General features: G+C 43.9%; 1 protein-coding gene across 1 annotated transcript in view; it reads right to left on the bottom strand.

The window, feature by feature from the left end:
- The window catches only part of JARID2 (jumonji and AT-rich interaction domain containing 2), a 142,589-nt gene that overhangs the window by 79,685 nt on the left and 40,376 nt on the right, over window positions 1–22,528 (bottom strand). The window contains exons 2-3 of the mRNA XM_044292834.1: window positions 5,897–6,032; window positions 95–227 (exon numbers count right to left, since the gene is read on the bottom strand). Coding sequence (XP_044148769.1) covers window positions 95–227; window positions 5,897–6,032 — 269 coding nt within the window. The remainder of the gene's footprint in view (window positions 1–94; window positions 228–5,896; window positions 6,033–22,528) is intronic.

Here is a 22,528-nt window from a genome sequence, read left to right as displayed (position 1 = left end):
CAACCTATTATGCAGAACAGTAGAAGAGAAGGACACATACTGTGCTACTAATGCAATCATTATTCTTCCAAGTCTATGGCGGAACTTGACCTACCTTTTCCTGACAGGCCCATCTTCTGAATCTGAAGATGTCACACTATTTGCGAGTGAAGAACCTTGAGATGTGTCATCCTTCTCATTTTCTGAGGACTGCTCCGATCCTGTAGACTCTCCTTTAAGAAGATGACCTGCAAGAGGGCCATAAATAACCAAAAAGATTAACGGGAGCACAGAATACTGCTACATTTATAGAACACTAGGGACACTACTGACATTACATTCACGGCTCTAATGGGTGAGGGTTCTGGTCAACAGCTAGACCTAGAAATAATTTTGTACCTATGAAACTGGCAGACCTGTTCCATTTGTACACTTGGCAGCTGAAGGTATCTGTGTTGGTCCCATGTTCATCTGTGCACGCATTGGCGAGAAAAATTATGTTTTAATATATTAAAATGAGCCTCTAGGAGCAGCGGGGACGTGGTAATTACACCTAGAGGATTGGCTCTCTCTACAATTGCTGCGCCCTCTGCACTTTGATGGGGCAAGGTGTTATTACGCTTTTCAGTGCCTGGTCCTGTCAATGAAAGTGCAGAGGGCGCAGCAGTTGCAGAGAGACCTAAGCCTCTAGGTGTAACGGCAACGCCCCCGTTGCTCCTAGAGTCATTTGCATATAATGAAACATTATTTTTCTCAGCAATGAACGTATGAACGTGGGACCAACACAGATGTCTTCAGCTGCCAGATTCATAAGTACACATTTGCTGTTCACTCAACTGCTTAAATAGGTTTTCCGAGATTTTTGATCTGAGGACCTATCCCTTATATCCATCGGAGCCCACTGAAATGAATGGAGTGGCACTACCACTATGGGATTTCCAGGAACGGCAGAGCGCTGTACTGTGCTCAGGGATGAATGAAGCGGCAGTGCACATGCCCGACCTGATGCTCCATTTATTTCTGCCCCCTCTCCCCAAGTGTCTCTCATAATTGGAGGGGGTGTCTGTGGTTGGACCCCCACCGATAACAGTTATACCCATCCTATGGATAAGAGATAATTTCTCACAACCAGAATACCCCTTTAACATCTTACTTAAATTCTTTCAATTATTGTTTGTTACACTAAAAGTTTGTAAAAGGAAGCGCAGAATGACCTTGCTATACCGCTGATCAGCCCTTCTAGTGGGCAAAGAATCTGCCCATATACAATACCTTTAGGCTACCAGAACATGGGTTTTCGTAGGCGAATATGGAGTTGAGCACGATACCAAGTACAACCGCTATACAGTGTACGGTCCTGTGCTTGGTAAGTATAGAGAAGGCCGAGGAGCAGCTGATCGGCAGGGGGTGATCAGATACTGATGACCTATCCTGGAAAACCCCTTTAACCTATATAGTACTAGCAGTGAATGTGGAGACAGTAGCAGACCGATGCCCTGATATTTAATTTCTATTGACAATATAGTAGCGGTGAATATGTAACCAGTGCGGATTTCTTTCACAATACTTAGCTCCATGCAGTTATCGGATATCAGCCAATACTAATCTAGATTAATCAATTTAAATGGTGCTAATAAAACACACAAGCCAACATGCACACAGAAAGAGGGAAGATTGTCTCTTCTAATTAAAACCCATTTCAAAGAGCTTTTACAACCAGGGTAACCCGATAGTCCCATGAAACGCGGATAATAATTGCTTTAGCCATGGCTGCTTCTCTTTGTTAAACCATCTAATGATATTTCTGCAACGCAAATATTAGAGGACGGTGAACGCAACACAAACATTATTGAAAGGGCCATTTGGCAGAGCTTCTAATTTTAACTGCTGTCACGGAGTCTACAAAAATGAATTTAGTATTCACAGAAGAGTAGTTAGGTCCTTTATTACCTGCAGTATTTTATAATGAGACGGTACAGCCCAGCGTTAACCAAAGGTTACTCATTTCTGAGCTCGGGCAGGACTTATTAAAATGCTATATATGCACACACAAAGGAAATAATAAAAATAAAAATAATAAGCTAGCGACCGCTCCATACCGTGCTCAGTCACAATGCAGAATGGATTACGGGAAAAAACCCCAAATAAAGAATCTAGGAAAACGATCGTTTAATAAAAATGTGGACTCTAAGAATGGCCTATGTCGGCCTCTTCCCACCATCGGCCTAGGATGTGACCTGGACACTTGAACCAACATTTCAGCATGGTCACCCCCAGATGGAGAACCTCTAAGTGCCTAGAACAAGGAGAACAGTCTCACTCTTGTGTAGAGGAGAAGAGCCGATTTCTTACTAGTCATGCCAGATAGTGGAGAAGCATGAACAATATTATAAGCATACTTGTATGCTTCCAGCAAATTACAAAGGGATATCTGACACTCGGCCGTTTTTGTCTGTGCCACAGGGAGCATGCACAATTGACGCTCCGTTCAAACCCTTCCTAGCCACGGACCCTATTCTGTCCATTGCTTGGTAAGGGTCCTATTCCACTGCCCAATATTTAGGCAGGATGAGCACTGACAGACGACATTCAGTTCCATTGATTATCGGCAGCACATTCCTGATTACACAGATGTGCTGCCCGATAATCCGTCATCTTTAATCTTGATTAAAAAAAAACACAAATAAGGGTACTTTTACATTTGCGGCAGAGGAATCCCGCAGGCAGTTCCGTCACTGGAACTGCCTGCTGGATCCGTCAAAGTGTATGCCAACTGATGGCATTTGTAAGACTGATCAGGATCCTGATCAAACTTACAAATGCATTGAAATGCCGGATCTGTCTTTTCGCTGTCACCTGGAAAAACAGCATTTATTTATTTTTTCCACATTTTTTTTCGGTCTGCGACTGATCCGGCATTGCGGTATTTTGAATGCCCGATCCGGCACTAATACATTCCTATGGAAAAAAAAAATGCCAGATACGGCATTCTGGCAAGTGTTCCTGATTTTTGCTACGGAGATTAAACCGTAGCATGCTGCGGTATCATCTCTGTCCTGAAAAGTCAAAAAGACTGAACTTAAGACATCCTGATGCACCCTGAACGGATTGCTCTCCATTCAGAATGCATGGGGATAAAACCAATCAGTTATTTTCCGGTATTGAGTGCCATAGTACGGAACTCTATGCTGGAAAAGAAAAACGCTAGTGTGAAAGTACCCTCAGTCAACAAATTGGCCAATTATCGAGAATGAGCGTTTCTAGAGAAACCTGAAAAAAAAAAAAAAAAAAAAATAAAAATATCGCTCGGTCTAATCCTTGAGAACACTAAGCACCAAGCTTTACCAGGTGATTGATTTGCAGACATGGAAATTCTTACACTGCTACCGAGACGGCGACCTGAAAAAGCAGCGGTTAATATAGCGAGATTGCGCATCGAGAGGGTGCTATAAGGAAATCCTGAGACGGGACACTTCATTTCCTTCTGCTGCTTTAAGACAGACACCGTTCCTTTTATTGAGTTAGCTGCTGCAAACTTGGGAAGCAGACAAGCGTGTCTGCACACACTTGGTTATAGTAACCAGGGGATGGTTTGTGGCTCCACTTCATAATGCTACTTTGCTGACAAGCGCTCCATAAATCTTTGTATGTAAATACTAGCGGAGCCCCAGAAATAATGCATACATTCCAGTCTGCTTAAATGATAATAGGTGTTGGCAGAAGCGCTGCCTTGATTTAGGACTTGGAAGCTGGGCTATTTATATTAAGCCGGAGGACAAATAACTTGGGGCCAAAGTACTCATCCCCTGCTGGCTGTCTCCAAGGGTAACTCAGGTCAGCAGTCGGTCTAACTCCAGTGAGTAGAACCAGAAGTAGAGGCTTCAGGGTAACTTCCGTCTTCAGGACTGTGCACAGTTTAGCCGTTTTCTTTCACACGGCTCTGACTTTTTAGTTGTTTGGCTAGTGACCTAGTCAGCTCCACCAAAATAGTTCATCTTCGTTATATTCTCCATGAAATAAGAATTCTGTAGCGTCTTTTTTCTAAACTCTATGTTGTGCTGTATGAGAAGTATATGCAAGGGGGTGGTTACGTGGGTAAAAGCACCACTTTTAACTGCACTTTATGCATTTCCTTTAAGACGCAAATATGCCCGGGTCCCTCCTATAAAGGATTCCAACCTGCTCCCCGGCACCTGCGTCGCTCCGGATCCCTGCATAGCCGCCGCTGCATCTCCCCGTCGTCCAGCTCAAAACATCCAGCCACGGGGGGAGCAGCCAATAGCAGGCCATGACGGGGACGAGCCTCCCTAGCATCACCCACAATGCTAGATGTTTTGATCCGCATGACGAGAGGTGCAGCAGTGGCCGTGCAGGGATATGGAGAGACAGGTGCCGCAGAGCAAGTATCGTCTATAGGAGGGGCCCAGGCATTGGAGGGGAGGGGGCATTATAGGGGATGGATAACCCCTTTAAAGATCAAGGCTGGTTTCACACTGCCGGCACAGTCTTCTAGCACACTGTTACATAGTAGAATGCTGGGAATCGGCCGCACACAAACAGTTGCGCGCATATTTGCCAGGTTTCAGCTGGATCTCCATCGTGCACCATTATAGTTAATGGGGATGGACAGCATTCGGCAGTGACAAATCTGGCAGGCTGTTCCCAACCGGAACAGCCTGTAGAGTCTATAAACCCTAGAGTGAAACCAGCCCAAGGTAGAGCAAGGAGCCTATGGCCTACGGAGGTGAGAAGAACTCGATGCAGCCTAGAGCATCCTCCTGTGGACTAAGTTGCTCTGTTAATCATGGGAACAGAATTAGTGAAACATTCATCTTACAAGAGCAATCTCATTCAGATCACCTTACAGAGGTGCCCGAGAAATACATCTCTTCCAGATAACAAGTAGAAATCTCAGGGCCACTTCAGTCTAAAAAAGGGGGCGATGGCGTGGGCAGGCCCGCCTCATTCATCATTTCTTTTAGGCGTACAAAAATGGTCTAAAAATTTAAGCCAGCAAGGAAGCTGGCTTACATTTAAGTCCGGCAGTGGATGTAGAGACCAGCGCCTCTACATAACTGACGGATCCCAGCCAGTGACAGGGCTTTATTAAGACCGGCGTTTAAAACACTGGTCTTAATAAATGACCCCTAGGTTTCTACATTGGTAACTACAGATATGGGGGCACTTGGGGCAGTAACAGGATGGTACCCGTAAAGGGATTCCAAGATTGGAAGTTTGCGTAGGGGTGGTAATAGGTGGGGAAGATTCTGGAAACATAAGGAGATAAGTCATGGTTGGGAGAAGTTGGCATGGCGGTCTGTGTCAGATGGAGAATAACATGGGAAGTGAATAACTTCATTCACATAGTCACCGGATATAATCAATCACTTATAGCAGTGATGGCTAACCTTGGCACTCCAGCTGTGGTGAATCTACGACTTCCAGCATGCTCCATTTATTTCTATAGAGTTTGAGAGCCAAGCAAGGGGGGCATCTTGGGAGTTGTAGTTTTACCACAGCTGGAGTGCCAAGGTTAGCCATCACTACTTAAACAGTCTGCAGAGTACCTAGAACTGGTGTCTACCACTATATGGTCAATGCATGATGGTAATATTGGTCTTTGTGTGTTTATTCTGGTGGTATCATTCAATGCAAGTCTAGCCAATGCTTCATAATAAACTGCTTACACACCCCCTTAAGAAAATCCTGTGTACATCTCAGTACCATTCTGCTATTATTTCTACTAGATATTTATGAATTAAAAGACAACTGTAGGTTACCAGATGGAGGTACATATCTACACACTGACACTGTCCAATCAGAGCTGGCAGTTGCATGGGCCTAGGCGTACCCCAACCTTACCACCGCAGTGCCACTTTCAGACAAACATAATGTGGAGATATCTGGTCAGGCTCACCTTTCGGGGTTTTGAAGCTCCCATTAATACAGTCATCACTTTGTCTCTTCTGTGCAGTCTTGAACTCTTTGAGAGATAGATAAAGCACCTTACGCACCACCCTTTCTTCGGACCACGGGATTCCATCACTGTCATCCTATAAAAGACAACAAAAATGCACCCCATGTTACTTATCTTTAGATGAAATATATATATTATTATTTATTATTTTATTTATTTTTTTTATCAGTCCATCCTTACATTTCTTTAAAAAAAATATATATATATATAGAAATATATATGCCTAATTTGTATTTATCACTTTAGACAAAAATATTAGACAAAAATATTACTTACATGCTGGGGGCTTGCATTTATTTTTGTACTCAATTAACCTTTGTATAGTCACCTCAACCACTACTGGGAGAGTCATAGTGATCACATTATTTAACAAATGCTCATTGTGATCACTTAACCTTAGGATCTAACCCCAACTCCTGATCCGAGCTGGAATCTAAGCTCTGCGTTACGTCTTCACTTGTCAAGTGGCCTCTGACATTAGAGCCAGCTCAATCAGGGGAGGAGAATGGGATGAATAGTTGCATAGTCAGCAAGCAGATGACCAGCTGGAAACTATTCTCCAGCTATGTATGCTTTTAGCAATGAGTCCACTAACCCCTGGAGACATACATAATCATTGTACAAGTGCTTTACAACCCAAGCATACTATGAAAGATCACCCCTTCCCAAAATCAACTACACGGATGCCAAGTCAAACTAGTTATATGCGGCAAATGCCAATGCAAAGGATTCGTTACATGCACATTAAGTGGTTGTGTCCTAAATATATTTGCAAACACGATGTACACCATACACAGATCCAACAATAAGCAGGCCTTGTAAGGGTCTCCTAATATATTTAATGAGTTAGGCATTAGGAACACTTCCACACTACTTATTATGTCAGGATTTCTGCCATGTTTGGAGTCGTCAATATGCTAGTTTCACATTAAAGTCGCTTTAGATTAACATGAGCACGCTTCGATTTATAGGAGAAGAACAGGAAAATACAGAGGTCCCTCAAGTTAAATATTAATTGGTCCTGGGAAGACCATTGTATGTGGAGTCCATAATTCTATGGAAAACCAGTAATTGGTTCCAAAGCCCCAAAATGACACCACTAATACGAAAAAAAAATTAGGTTTCAAGAAAAATAAGCAGATACCCTAGTAGACATATCAAGTACATACGGTAACTTTCTATGGTGAGGACATGAGCTTCTTCAGAGTTAGTATTAGTACTATAAAATTAAGTCACCGCTGACAGTACAGGACATGTAGTACCACAGAGAAACTATTTTACAACCAATATAGGCGTTTTACCAGAGAAACTGACATTTTAATTGGCTGGATTCGAGTCTGGGGTATTGTATGTTGAGACTGGTTTCAACTTATGAGGGACCAGGAAAGACCATCGTAAGCTGAAAATATTGTAGCCTGAGACCATTTTATCTTGAGGGACCACAGCATATCTCCTACGATGCTAGTGCATATTCATTCAGTTGAAATTTATTCCTCAGACTGGACCTCCACTTTTGCTTTTTATTTCTTCTTAAAGGGAAACGGTCACACTGAAAATGAAGAAGATTACAGAGCAAATGGGGCTGAGCAGATTGATATACTGTTTTGTGGGAAAACACATTGTATAACTATTGATTGATCTAAGCATCTGCTCATTCTGGGCTTAGGAGTCCAGTGGGTGGTCCTACTTAGTAAATGATGGCTCTCTGCATACATACAAGGAGGACTGTCAATCACTAAATAGGACCACCCACTGGACTCTTCCCTCTGAATGGATAACTATAAGTTCTAATTAATCTTTTCCCACAAAACTATGGGGGTCATTTATTATACTGAAATATGCCTAAATTAGGTGTATTTCAGGCGCAGGTGGCGGTGCAGCAGCTATCTGTGACTTTGCGACGCTCACGTCAGGTCTAAAGTTGTGGGCAGAGAAGGCCCGTCTCGCTTACCATTTTCTACGCGTGTTTTAAGCGTAGAAAATAGTCTAAATATAAGACCGCTCTGAAGCTGTCTTACATTTGGAACTGGCGCTAGATGCCATGAAGTTACGGAGAGGCCTGCGCCAGTCTAAAACGCCAGTCTTAATAAATGTGCCCCTATGTGCTCAACATGACAGGTTCCCTTTAACAAACATTGGCAAAGTTTATGCACAGATTCCATTCTCAATGCCAAGCTTTAGGCCTAATCTCAAATACATACCCAACTAAACTGATCAAATCTACTAGTTGAAATAATAGCCATCACATACATGTAGAGCTATGGCTTTACCGTGTCATCTACATTGACGGGCTAAGGCTACTTTCACACCTGCGTTCAGGTGTCCGCTCGTGAGCTCCGTTTGAAGGGGCTCACAAGCGGCCCTGAACGCAGCCGTCTGGCCCTAATGCATTCTCAGTGGAGGCGGATCCACTGAGAATGCATCCGTCTGCCAGCGCTCAGCCTCCGCTCCGCTCAGTGAGCGGACACCTGAACGCTGCAAGCAGCGTTCGGGTGTCCGCCTGGCCGTGCGGAGGCGAGCGGATCCGTTGCGACTTATAATGGAAGTCAATGGGGACGGATCCGCTTGAAGATGACACCATATGGCTCAATCTTCAAGCGGATCCGTCCCCCATTAACTTTCAATGTAAAGTCAGAACGGATCCGCTCAGGCTACTTTCACACTTAGAAAATTTTTCTAAGTTATAATGCAGACGGATCCGATCGAACGCTAGTGTGAAAGTAGCCTAAACAATATATCCCACCAACAAACTACAGGAAAAAAAAAAATATATAAAAATGTTTGGCTACATGCACACGACTGGATAAACTATCCATTTTTAACTGACTTTCATTTGAGAAACGGATGTTAAAAACGGACCATTCAATTGTAAACAGACAAAATAGAACATGTTCTATTTTTTTATGTCTGTTATTGACTGGCTGTCAAAAAACTCGCTATTTGAATAACCCCATAGACTACCTTTGGTCTTGAATCGGATTTGTGATGGCCGTTTAAAACACACCACGTCCATTTTTCACTGTGGTGTGCATGTAGCCCAAGTGTTCACAACACAAGAAATTATATCAAATTAATGCCTTATCTATCTGAAGAGGCTAACCAGACTCAAATGCAAGAGCCCCAGCGACCAGATAACAGGACTGCATGTCCATTTCTTTTATTAATCCTCAGAGGCGAGAAGGGACTTTAACTCTGCACTTAAAATTAGATTAAGCGTACAGGAAAACAATTTTGGCACAACACAAGTGTGGCAAGTCCTGAGCTTTCTGACCACCAGCTGAGCAGTCTTATAAAAATAAGGCTTCGGAGTCTAGGCTCGTCAGACATTTTAGGCAGCTGTCAAGGCAGTGACATTGTTAGCCAGGAAGGCCTTCATCATAATTTTTTTTTTTTTTAAAGGGTCGGGTGGGGACAAGCTGACTAGTAGACATAAGCAGATTTAGGTTTGATAAATGTAAGAAATTTGTTAATATAATAAGGGGGGCAGTTTATGCCCATAGATTAAAACACTTTATCTGTAAACTCCAGAAGGGCGCCATGTAGAAAGCGCTACTCCACGTACGTGCAGTGAAGTCTCCATTTTCCTCTAGTTGTCTATGTGCCGCTTATGAAAATCTTAAGTAGGCCAAGTGCCTTTTGAGCACATGCCGATTTTTAGACAAACGCTGGCATTATTACCCCGCCGTTGTGCTGATTATTTTCCCTTTGTTCAATGAATCTCTACTGATCCATTATTTATTACCGGCACAATGTAAAGTCATTACCTGCTGTGCTGGAATTCCTGTCTGCTATAATAACTGACAGATCTCACTTCTGCAGCTCGAGCCGCTCCATAACGAGCTCATGGAAACAAATGGCGAATTAGTTAAAAGGGAACCTGTCATCAACTTTGTGCTGTCCATACTAACGGCAGAATAAAGTAAAGTAGAGACAGGCGAGTTGATTTCAGCGGTCTGTCAATTAAAAGTTAAAGGGAACCTGTCATCTGCAAAACGCATATTAAACCGACCACAGTACCTTACAGTATCCCCCAGTGTGTTGCTAATCATGTTCTTCTTTCCTCTTTGTGTTTCTTCATACTTGTTAAAAACAAGGTTTTAATGTCGGTTGGCGCTGTCTCCGAGTCACGCTTGAAGCCATGGCGTGGGGGGGGGGGGGGCAGCTGAGAAGAGTCCTGGTTATTCATGAATTCCTGCTCTCCCTGCTGATGACTGACAGTCTTCTACCAGGTTTTCTCCCTTTCTCTCTAGGAGAGAACTGCCAATCATCAGCAGATGGGCAGGAGATATGAATAACCAGGACTCTTCTCAGGTAGATTTGACTCTTTCCAAGGCCTGGGCTGCAATGATTATGATGCTGGTTCTCGGCAACCACTTACTTTTAGCTCATGAGTGACACACCGCTGACATCAGCATTTCTGTCACTATTTTATGCTGTCCTCAGTGAGGTCAGCATACAGTTGATGACCGTTTCCCTTTAAGTGCTCATTTATTTTTACCGTTATCGTTGCCTGTTACAGACCTGACCCTGCCATTCGATTGTAGTCCATAGACCCTGCCATTGCATCTATCCTAGACTCTGTATTCTATAGCTCTAATGGAGGTGCCGTATACGCGGAGGCAAATAGAAGCTCCTCGATGCTCTGTTTCCATCAGAGTCCATCACATATCCCCCTGCTGTTTACACAGAGTCTCAAAATAGGTGTAAGAAATTTTCTGGATTTAATTCCACAGCAACCGCAGCAGGAAGAGTGGTTTTACAAAGCTGAAAGCGTATGTTTCTTGGCCCTTGCAGGCTTTCTGTGTACAATAAACCTCAGTCATGTGCTACATGGTGCTAGAAATGGAAGTAAAATATACTTCTACAGTACTTCACTGTACGGATTGATATCAGGATAACATATCCACATATACAGCCTATGGGAAACTGTTACCTGCTGCTGATTCCCTCAGCTCCTTGGCTGCTTTGTAGCCAAGCTCCACTACAGCAGAGCAGTGGTCGGTGACTATATTTTGGTCCCAGTGCCTACAGGGAGTCTGGTGTAGTCTGAGACACACCCCCTATCGCATCAGCACCAGCCTGACCTACATATTTTCGGCTCCTGGCTTGAGTTTTCACCAAGATATAAAAGCTTATCCCTCATTCACAAGATAGGGTAGATAATCATCTGATCGGTGGAGGTTCAACCACTGTTGACATCACCACAGTGACGCAGTGTTCCTCGAATAAACGGAGCTGCGGTCAAACATGCACTCTTTGCTCCATCCATACTCTATAGGACTGCTGGAGAGGGGTACTCATGGATCGCTAGAAAAATTTCTAAATCCACTTTGATGAAACAGTGACAATACACAATGGCATCTATAACGGGCCCATAATGGGTGAAAACAGTGCAAAGTGCAGGTTGATTATATCAGTCAGTATTGTAGAGAGGTCCTTGTAGACAGGTGCTGACGTGACAGGGTTCCTTTGCTGAAGATCTGCCTGCAAGTCCATTTGCAAAGGACTGTACACCCCTGAACTCCAGTTGTGTGTATGTGTTGTCCAAGGGGAGAAAGCTACCACCAGACACCTCTTGACTGCTAACAAATGGATAGGGTTTTTAAATTTAACGTACCAATCCTTCTCTCCCATGACATGATCATTACATGGCAAATTGATGGACAAACCTGACGTTTTTTGTGGGTTTGGACCGATAATAGTTTTAATGTATGAAGAACTTATCTGAAAAGTGTTAACATCTCAGCTCTCCACATTCTGAAATCCACTGTAGTTGGACATGTTAAAGGGGTTGTCTCACTTCAGCAAAGGGCATTTATCCTGAAGAGAAAGTTAATACAAGGCACTTACTAATGTATTGCGATTGTCCACATTGCTTCCTTTGCTGGCTAGATTCACTTTTCCATCACATTATACACTGCTCATCTCCAAGGGTTTACAACCACCCTGCAATGTAGCAGTGGTGGATGTGCTTTCACACTATAAGATAAGACGGCAGCCCCTCTGGTGGCTGGGACTACTGGAGGGCTCATAGGCCGGCGCTATTCCTATAGTGTGCAAGCACGGCCACCACTGCCGGACTGCAGGCTGGTCATAAACCCCTGAATACGAGCAGTGTATAATGTAGTGGAAAAATGAATCCAGCCAGCAAAGGAAGCAATATGGACAATCACAATTGATGTTCAGGATAAATTAGATTTGCTCGCAATAGGCCAGTGGCCGCCATGCTGCTTGAAGATCTTGCACGAACTCCCGTGTGCTGTGACGTATGACGTCACCATGTCGGCCAGTGTGATGACGTCATCACGGGGCGCACAAGATCTTCAAGCAAGAAGGCGGCAGCCGTCCCGTCGTAAGCAAATAGGTCAGGCAAGTATGATTTTAATGTGAATTTTTTATTTTATTTTGTACACTCTTTCACATCAGATGCTGCGGTCATGTATGAACGTGGCATCTGATGGGTACAATGACAGGGAGCGGCACAACTGCACCCACTACTTACGAAGAAGTGGGCTTCACGGCCAAGTCATTCGTTGCGAGGGAATTTTTTTTGTAAAATTTGGCGAAGCAGCCAAATCAAATTTCATCTCTAAATCTCAATCCATTAGTGTCTTGTATTAACTTCCTCTACATCAGGGATGCTCAACCTGCGGCCCTCCAGCTGTTGTAAAACTACAACTCCCACGATGCCCTTCTGTAGGATGATAACTGTAGGCTGTCAGGGAATGATGGGAGTTTTAGTTTTGCAATAGCTGGAGGGCCGCAGGTTGAGCATGTCTGCTCTACATGATAAATGCCATTTGCTGAAGTTAGACAGCCCCTTTAAAATATCCACAGTTTTAGACGAGCCTTGCTAAAGAGGAGATTGAAGCTGAACCAACTACCGTCATAAGTGTGACTATATACTGCGCTAGCTTCATGGTACCTGACAGCGGGGCTAAGCCAATGACAAAAGGCAGGAAGATGAAACTGGACGGCAAGGATGCATGACAATAGAGTAATTAGGCAGATGAATAAGACCCGAGTTCCTCACGAGGCTTTGTGAAGAGTGCCGTTTGGATTAAAGGGCCCTGTTTTAAAATGATCTGCGCCTGTGTATTTCCAGGGTACTACCCAGTCCATGCGGGTTATGTAAGAGCTTAGGACTTCCTACTGCTCAGCACAATAAAGGGCTGTTACATTACAGTAGCGGTGATGTAGATTCGACATGGTAGATTCTTTTCTCAGTTGAGTCACAGTACAATCATGTGCAAGCGCCTAAATTTACAAGTCAGCATCTCCATTGTAAACAGTCAGCACCTCTCCCCTGCTGCGGATTTAAAGGTCCAAGAATGCTGACGGAAGCAATACGGGGGAGAGCCGGCTCCCACTTCTGATAAAAAACCCTGCATGCAGAAGAATGGAGCAACAGAAAATTCTAGATGAATGCACAGCACTATAGGCATCTGCCAGTTTAAGCCACAAAGGCGTTGCAGATTTCAGCTAAATCATATCTGCTGCTCTACTTCCCATGGATGGAGAACAGCATGGAGGGCTGTCACATGAGGCACAGAGGAGATTAAGCTGGATCATAAAAGCTTTATGCTTAGGGTGCCCCTCCCCCGTCTAATACCAGCACGGCTTTCCTCCATACTCATGTATGCGCCATTTGCATCCCCTGTCAGCACAGCATTTTAACAAATAAGGGAAAGAGGTGAAACGCACACATGTTTCTACTTAAAAAAGGAAAAAAAAAAACAAGAATGCCTTCATTGCTGGCCAGAAACACCTAGAGGGCGACTGATGTAGAGGCTTCAATTTACAAGGTCAGACCCTGCTATAATAAAGCTACAAGAGGAGAACGTTTCCAGGCTGACACTAGGAGTGAAGGAATGCGATTGATGACATGCTGTTCCTAGCTCCAGCATTACCGTACATCCATATCGCTCCATAATAAATATGGCTCATTATAGGCGCGGTATTGGTCAGACACAGATGTGTCCTTCCTTACGTTTCCTCGTGGCCTGACATATCTAAAATGAGTGGGGAGAGAACCAGTCTTTTTAAAAGAAAAAAAAAACACACCCTGATATTGATACTCTGTCGAGAGTTGTTTACAATATGTGTGTCTCTATGTTGCCACCCAGTGGTTGTGATGTGAAAGGCAGCCTGTCAAGGGCTTTGGAAGCATTCTATGATATTTGTATTGAGGGAAACTGTGAAACTGCAGTATCTGGAGTGCCTGCAAGCCTAAACCAAAAAACATACCAGAAGCGATCGTACGTTTATGGCCAAAGGTCCCTATCCACACAGGGCGCTGCAGATACACAACCACAGATTAGTTCCAGTGAAAATACGGTATGCGGGATGTTACAGGGAGTAACCAAGCAAGAAATTCACACACACACACACACGTCACTAATGTAGTATAAAATCTGCTGCCAGCAAAACAAGGGTTCATTTTCAAGGCAGCTAGTGAGCGCGAGCAGTCTCTGCTTCAAAAATAAAAATAAAATCCACAACAAAATATTAAACCGCAGCGTCTGGCCATATTTTGGCAATTGCGCTGAGATCTGAGTTTCCTGTATTCACCAGAAAAGTTCCCATCGTATGCATCAAACAGATCCACAGGGCTCCATTCACCCGACAGGGAGCAGAGATCTTTTTTCCTCTTCTGGGCTTGTATACAGAAGTGTGGTTATTTAAACTTTTCTATGAAAAAGCTTACCTGCGGACCGTATACGGAACCATTTATTTTAATGTGTCCGCAAAAAAAAACGGAAGGTACTCCGTGTGCATTTGGTTTCCGTATTTCTGTTCCGCAAAAAAGTACGGTACAACATGTCCTATTATTGTCTGCACAAGGTTAGTACGGTTCTATTATGTCATCCGTATTTTTTGCGAATCTTTTTTTGCGGACCGCAAAATACATACGGTCATGTGCAAGAGGCCTAAGTTGTAAAATTCCCCATACGACTAAAATGTTGTATGACCATGACCTAACTAAAAAAAAAAAAAAAGGTATATTAAAAAAGGGTAATAAAATTTATTTAAAACACCCTGTGGGTCAAGTGTATAAAAGATCTCTGTCTAAGGGCCCTTTCACACTTGCGTTGTCCGGATCCGGCGTGTAGTCCACTTGCCGGAATTACACGCCGGATCCGGAAAAACGCAAGTGTACTGAAAGCATTTGAAGACTGATCTGTCTTCAAAATGCTTTCAGTGTTACTATGGCACCCAGGACGCTATTAAAGTCCTGGTTGCCATAGTAGGAGCGGGGAGCGGTATACTTACAGTCTGTGTGGCTCCCGGGGCGCTCCAGAATGACATCAGAGCGCCCCGTGCGCATGGATGACGTGTTCCATGTGATCACGTGATCCATGCGCTTGGGGCGCCCTGACGTCGCCCCGGGAGCCGCACGGATGGTAAGAATGCTGCTCCCCGCTACACTTTACCATGGCTGCCAGGACTTTAGCGTCCTTGCAGCCATGGTAACCATTCAGAAAAAGCTAAACGTCGGGTCCGGCAATGCGCCGAAACGACGTTTAGCTTAAGGCCGGATCCGGATCAATGCCTTTCAATGGGCATTAATTCTGGATCTGGCCTTGCGGCAAGTGTTCAGGATTTTTGGCCGGAGCAAAAAGCGCAGCATGCTGCGGTATTTTCTCCGGCCAAAAAAGTTCTGTTCCGGAACTGAAGACATCCTGATGCATCCTGAACGGATTTCTCTCCATTCAGAATGCATTAGGATAATCCTGATCAGGATTCTTCCGGCACAGAGCCCCGACGACGGAACTCTATGCATGATCCGGACAACGCAAGTGTGAAAGGGCCCTAAGACATGAAGTACGGATTAAACATCTTACAAGATACAAGGAACACTCCTTACTCCTGCACACCTCTGACACTGGCAGGCACATAAGTACAGTATATACCTTCTGACTATCACAAGTATACGACTCTTTAGGCTGGGTTCAGACCTGAGCGTTTTACAGCGCGTTCCTACGCGCTGTAAAACGCTCAACAGGCAAGAACCAATGATTCTGGGAATGGTTCTCACCTGAGCGTTTTACAGCGCATACGATCGCGCTGTAAAACGCCCGACGCCCCAAGAAGTACAGGAGCTTCTTTGGGGCGTTTTGTCGCGCGTTCCCGTACATAGACTTCCAGGGAACGCGCGACAATGGGCGTTCACTTATTCCGGAGCCGCGGTTGTAAACGTGCATACAATCGCGCGCTCCATCCCGAACGCTCAGGTCTGTAACCCAGCCTTAGGCCATTGCTTTACAAGCCTCCACCATACACCTGATAAAATTAAGAAAAAACATCCTACGGCATGCCAAGCAAACATCGTGTAAATGAAGCGCCATCCAGGTTCACTCATGTACAGAACTTCGTGCTGCACTATAACACACTTTGCAATGAAACAATTCACCGCACTTGCAAACACCCATGAAACAAACCCGTGCCAATTACAGCCAAATGGCAGAAATTGAAATTTTAGTCACGTAATCAACATGTGGAGCTGTTCGAGAAGGCACCGAGTGAAACAAAAGTGAGCGTGGTAAAGGAGGGGCTGAGGCATCTGTGGTAATTACAAGTCGAGGGATTGAAGAGGAGAACTGGGCTGTGCTGAGGGAACAGTCTTTGTGTATACTTCCACAAGTCCAGCGCAGGCCTCGCAGTGGGAAGGGAGGCTTTTCACACCACCGTGTATACAGGTGCAGACACAAACAATGCAGAGAAGGAGGAAAAATACAAGAGGAAAGAAAGCATGCTAATCTGCTCAACAAGCCATGAACTTAATCGCTGCCCTAATTAGAGTGGGCATCTTGCTACACCAAAAGAATAAGAGGGGACACAAGAGAGACCAACAAAACAGGGGACTCATGATTTAATGACCCCGAGTGTACGGGCGCATGGCCACATTAAATAACAGCTAATCAGCGGGGGGGAAATAGGCTGCTGTACAGGCCGAGGCCTAAACCTCTACCAAAAAAGCAGCAGAAGGGCACAATATAAAATTGGATATAATAATAAGCAGTTATGTGTACACCCAACGATGTATGAAATGTGTCTAGTTTGCTATCCATCCGATTTTAATGCAGATCTGTTACAAATAATACATTTCCATTTTTGTCAAAAAAACAAAAAAAAACAACAAAAAGGCTCCTTTCTATCATCTTAAGTTTCAGAGGGAAAATAAGCACAGCACCTACCAGTAACTGAAACCTGACGGAGCAGACACAACTGAGCACAACTGATGCCACAATAACCCATTCAGGTTCTTTCACATATGCATCACTGTTCTCCGGCAGAGAACAGCCCGTCAGAGCTCTCTGGATCCGGCATAGCCAGATGTTACCGCGTGCCTCCTAACCCCATTGTCTATAATAGGCATCCTCAAACTGCGGCCCTCCAGCTGTTGTAAAACTACAACTCCCACAATGACCTGCTGTAGGCCGATACCCGTAGGCTGTTAGGGCATGCTGGGAGTTGTAGTTTTGCAACAGCTGGAGGGCCGCAGTTTGGAGGATGCCTGGTCTATAAGATGACCCAGCCACAGCCTTTTTTGTCCGGCTGAATGCCGACATATTTACCGGGTAGCAGCTGGATCTCAGTCAGATCCCACATTACAGTCAATAAGGAACGGCCGGCATCACGGTAACATCGCACCATGTTACCACCTCTGCCGAAAAATAGCCTGCCGGAGATCTGTAACGCTAGTGTGAAAATAGCCTCAAACAAGTGTAGATTAAAACAGAGCAGTTTTATTCCACATTTCTGTTGCTCCGACAGAACAAAAATACTTAAAAAGGTTTCATCCAAGACTAAACCTTTTTTCTTTTTTTTTTTACAGATTTCTTTAGAGAGGCTGGCCACACCGATTGGTTCATATTTACCTGGTCCCTGGATTCTGGCTGCATCGCTCCACGGCGCCTAGGTAGGTCCCCAGTCTCTATGGAGCAACCTCCTGTCGACGGGCTGCACCTGTCACCTGTGCGGAACGTGACTCAGTGACGTACCGCATCACGGTTCCAGTCACCCTGAAGAGGTCTGTTGAAAAAGTATAGTCTTGGATAACCCCCTTTAAGAAAACACATCACTGATGTGAACAAGCCCTATTCAGAGCATTTCTTTATGGCATATGGAGATATCCAGGGGTCATCGACAAATCTTTTCCCACTGAAAATTAGAGGGTGTCGTCACCAGTTTCTTTCAAAAAGACTTTCATACTATGTCGAAGGGTATGATGAAAAAAGGCTGAACATACACAAAGTGTGTCTCCGAAGTACAAAAAAAGGTCATCCCTATAAAACTACCATGAAGGGGGTAAAATGGAGCACGGGGAAAAAAGAGGGAGGGGGTGACAGTTCCTGCATTGAAAGCATTCAAAATCACCACTTACAAAATTGAGGGCAAACTAATTGTTTCCGATGGACAACTGTAGACTTCTGTCTGCTGAAAAAGGATGGAAAATTTCACCCAAGGCTGTCAAAAAAATAAAATAAAAAAGTGTATGGTATGATGGTCCAAACTCGACCAACTGTTTGCAACTATATGCTAGGTCTCTGGGAGTCCAGTTTTTTTTAAGCCAGTTTAGTTGGTTATGTTGCTGGTTGAGACACTCATTCAACCGTCCCCACAGACATCTGATCAGCCGCAGTGCAGCCGGTGAAAATCTGTGTAATATATTAAACTAGAAGCAGAGAAGAGCAAAGCCCCATTTGCCTCCTTCCACGTTTCCTCCAAGCCATTAGCAGATCCTCAGAGAGCAAGATAATGGGGCTGCATCACTGACACAGCATTTAAAATGCGCAACTTAGATGGTGGCTATCTACTAATGTAATTACGCCAACCTGAGCATCCTGAAGTAACCAATTTTTAAAGTCTTCAACTGGTAAGTGAAATATTATACATGTTCCTGAATTTAGAGATGCCAACAGCGTACATGGCTCCTACTTAGAAGTACATGGGGGAAACCGTGACCTTGACTAAAGACGATGGCCCTCAACACTTTCTGGTAACAAGCCATCCAGCGTAACTTCTCTGCAGGTTATAATAACTGCTTTGTTTGTTTCCAGATATCGGTCCCTCATTTCTGGTGTGCTCCTCAGCCTGTGGTCTGCACCATGTGTGTTCACAGATCTGCTGGTTAGAGGAGCACTTCCTATTTTCTTTTCTTTTTTTTTTTCAACCAGAAGACAATGAAAGCTGAAAGCCCAGGGACATGTGATCTCTGCGGCAGCAATGTGGAGCTCTGGAGACAGCAGGTCTAGAAACATGACTGGAGTGAAAGTATCCAGTCCTAATCGCACAAAAGGGATCCATACAATACACATCACATATCTGTGACCTTCTAGATAAAGTCAATACTGCTCAGTGGCCGTAATTTAGATTACGGTAACTACGTTGTGTTAGAGAGGGAACGAGGAGGTACCATGTTTCTCCCCACCCATACAGAGAAGCTTGAGCGTACGTGCAGTGTGTGCTGCTCTAGGCAGGGAGACATGGCAGCAGGACACGGCCATCAGATAAAAAACAGCTCCCGTATCAGGACAGACGGTAATATAATGTTATACAGATAATCACGGAGCAAAATTATTATAAAACTATAAAACAAAGCAGGAATGAATGGGGGATAATACTTTTTATTTCCTCATTGTAAAACAGAGAAAATGTCACTAAACATTACAAGGACATTGTATGTCAAGGTCGCAAGGCGAGACCCCCAATAAAATAAAAATAAAACTAGTTCCCAGCTCCTTTTGCTGGCATTATTATCAGCAGGTTTTATGAAGTGCTATGACTATTACAAGGTGGTCTCTAGGAGCATTCAGAATTAAAGGGCTGGTCTGATGGGGCCATATATCAATGTCCTATCTTTTTGTGGAACGGGCTGATCGCGGACCCATAAAAGTGAATGGGTCCGCAATCCGCTGCGGCTGCCCCACGTTCGTGTGCAGGCGGCCTTAGAGAGAGATGCATGGTACAAGCTAGTCTTCCTGCCACCAGTTTATGTTGATCTCACACGGGGCTGCATAAAACTGGTGACAGATTCCCTTTAGTTCCCCTTTTTTTACATACTGTACATAGATTCTATGTAACACGTCACCATAATATACACATCGATGATGTCACTAAGTGTTAGGCCAAGTAAAGGGTTGAAGACAAGAGGCGTATGGCTAGACATAGGCCTTTATTGCTGCCCCTAAGCCCTTCTGTGGTCTATAAAATGTACTTTAACCACATGTCAACAGTCTAGGGATCCTCTTCAAGGCTGAAGGCTGTTAAAAGATTAGCAGTGAATGAGTGATAATGTGCCTTACAATGCCAACACCAAAATCACTAGGTCTTAACCCCTTAAATAACGGGGCTGGATACAACAGCTGTGTATGCGGTATAAAGGATATGCGAGGAACCTAAAAGATCAATGGTTTCTCATGTTACCAATATAAGGATCCCTAGGTCTTGGCCTCCAAGCTCTACACATAATGTACAGTAATGTCAATCGTAGGCGCGGTGACTGCGTCCCTTGCAGTCAGAACCATTTACTACTTGCTAATTGATTTGTTAGAAAAATCCCTGACAACCTGCTTTGGCCAACTAGCGTGCACAGTGTGCCAAGATCAATGTGTGCTGGTCTGCATCATCTGGAAGATGTGACACATGCACTGCCAACGAGAATGTGTGCTAGAGATAAAGTGGCACATGAGGGCTTTCCACCCAGCTCCGCAACAGCTACATAATTGCAAGTACACCATGACAGGCTTCATTTCTATTCCGAATTTATTTAAATTTACCCCACGTGTAATCGGCAGTCTTATTCAGACGGCGCAGGGCGGATTCATTTGCATCCCGCGCGGCTTCATGTTTTTGTTGTGTTCAGATGAATGATTGCCAAACCATTTCGTAGCAATGGTCTGAATGATGATCATCATCATATGGCCTACTGGCAACACGTCTTCCGGTTAAGAGAACCAGTCACCGCAAAATGCAATGCAACCTGAACGAACCATGTTATAGAGCAGGAGGAGCTGAGCAGATTGAGATCATTTTGTGGGAAAAGATTCAGTAAAATCTGTAATTCATACATTTACATCTCTGCTCTTTTGCAGCCCTGTGAAAACCTATTGGTACAGGGAGGAGGAATTATCCGTGACTGACAGCTCTCTCTTCACTGGTAACACCTCCTCCCTGTACATTATATATAGCTATTTATCACAGCGCGATTATAGGGTGCAACATGCAAAGTGGACAAGGAGAATCTTGGGTTTATGGCAGGGAAAGAGTTAGGGTGCAGTCACACGTTCGTATGTATTTTGCAGTCTGCAAAACAGGGATCGGCAAAAAATACGATTGATGTCAGTGTGATGTCTGCTTTTTGCAGACCCACTGTAACAATGCCTATTCTTATCTGCAAAACGGATAAGAGTAGGACATGTTCTATTTTTTTGCGGGACTGCGGAACATATGGATGTTTGTGGCCCTGCTGAAAGTAATGACTCTCCATCCGAGGATGCAGAGCAAAAATACGGTTGAGTGAATGAGGCCTTATGCAGAGTAAACAGTTGCAAAGTTGACTGCACATACATTTTCCTACATTTTAGTTTGTTAGTGCAAGTTAAAAGAGCTTATAGGGAACCTGTCACCGGGATTTTGTGTATAGAGCTGAGGACATGGGTTGCTAGATGGCCGCTAGCACATCCGCAATATCCAGTCCCCATAGCTCGGTGTGCTTTTATGGTGTAAAAAAACAGATTTGATACATATGCAAATTAACCTGAGATGAGTCAGAGCTTGAAAATATGACTTCTCTGGTCACACAAGTAAGATATGACTTATGTTAATTTCCATATGTATGAAATCTGTTTTTTTACACAATAAAAGCACACAGAGCTATGGGGACTGGGTATTGCGGATGTGCTAGCGGACTTCTAGCAACCCATGTCCTCAGCTCTATACCCGGTGACAGGTTCCCTTTAAGGTCGAGTTATATGAACACTGCCAAATACCAATGCAGAGGGCACAAAAATTTCATTAACCCTTTTCCTGGTATCCAATACAATGGGGTAGGTGTACCTAGCACAGATTATATCTTCATCTTTTTTTCTGAATACTTTAAGTTTAGACATTAACGGTTCTAGTTTAGTTATATTTACAACATGACTATCCCTAGGAGCAAAAGAGGTCCCAGAGGTCAGACCCCCCCACACACACCTAAAAAATGATGACATACCCTTGCAATATGCCATCACTTTATGAAATTTATAGGTAGGCACAGAACCAACTACAACAATGTAAAAGTAACATGCATACACTACTCACAAAAATTTAGGGATATTTGGCTTTCGGGTGAAATTTATGGAAAAAAACTTAAAGTTCACACTACAGTGATATGATATCATGAAAGTAAGGCATTTAAAATAGAAGCATGCAATGGTGATTTTCTAATCTCAATTTATTGAAACAAAAGCCAACAGTGGGGGGCACACATCCCCAAAAAATTTCAATGTCTCAATAACTTGTCAAGCTGTAATTGATACTCAAGGCCACAGGACAACAATGTCTCATGCTGTTCACAAGTCCACT

Source organism: Bufo gargarizans, chromosome 5, assembly GCF_014858855.1.
Source record: "Bufo gargarizans isolate SCDJY-AF-19 chromosome 5, ASM1485885v1, whole genome shotgun sequence".
NCBI lineage: Eukaryota > Metazoa > Chordata > Amphibia > Anura > Bufonidae > Bufo > Bufo gargarizans.
Note: the sequence above shows the minus strand (reverse complement) of the source record. Positions and strands in the feature narration are given on the sequence as shown.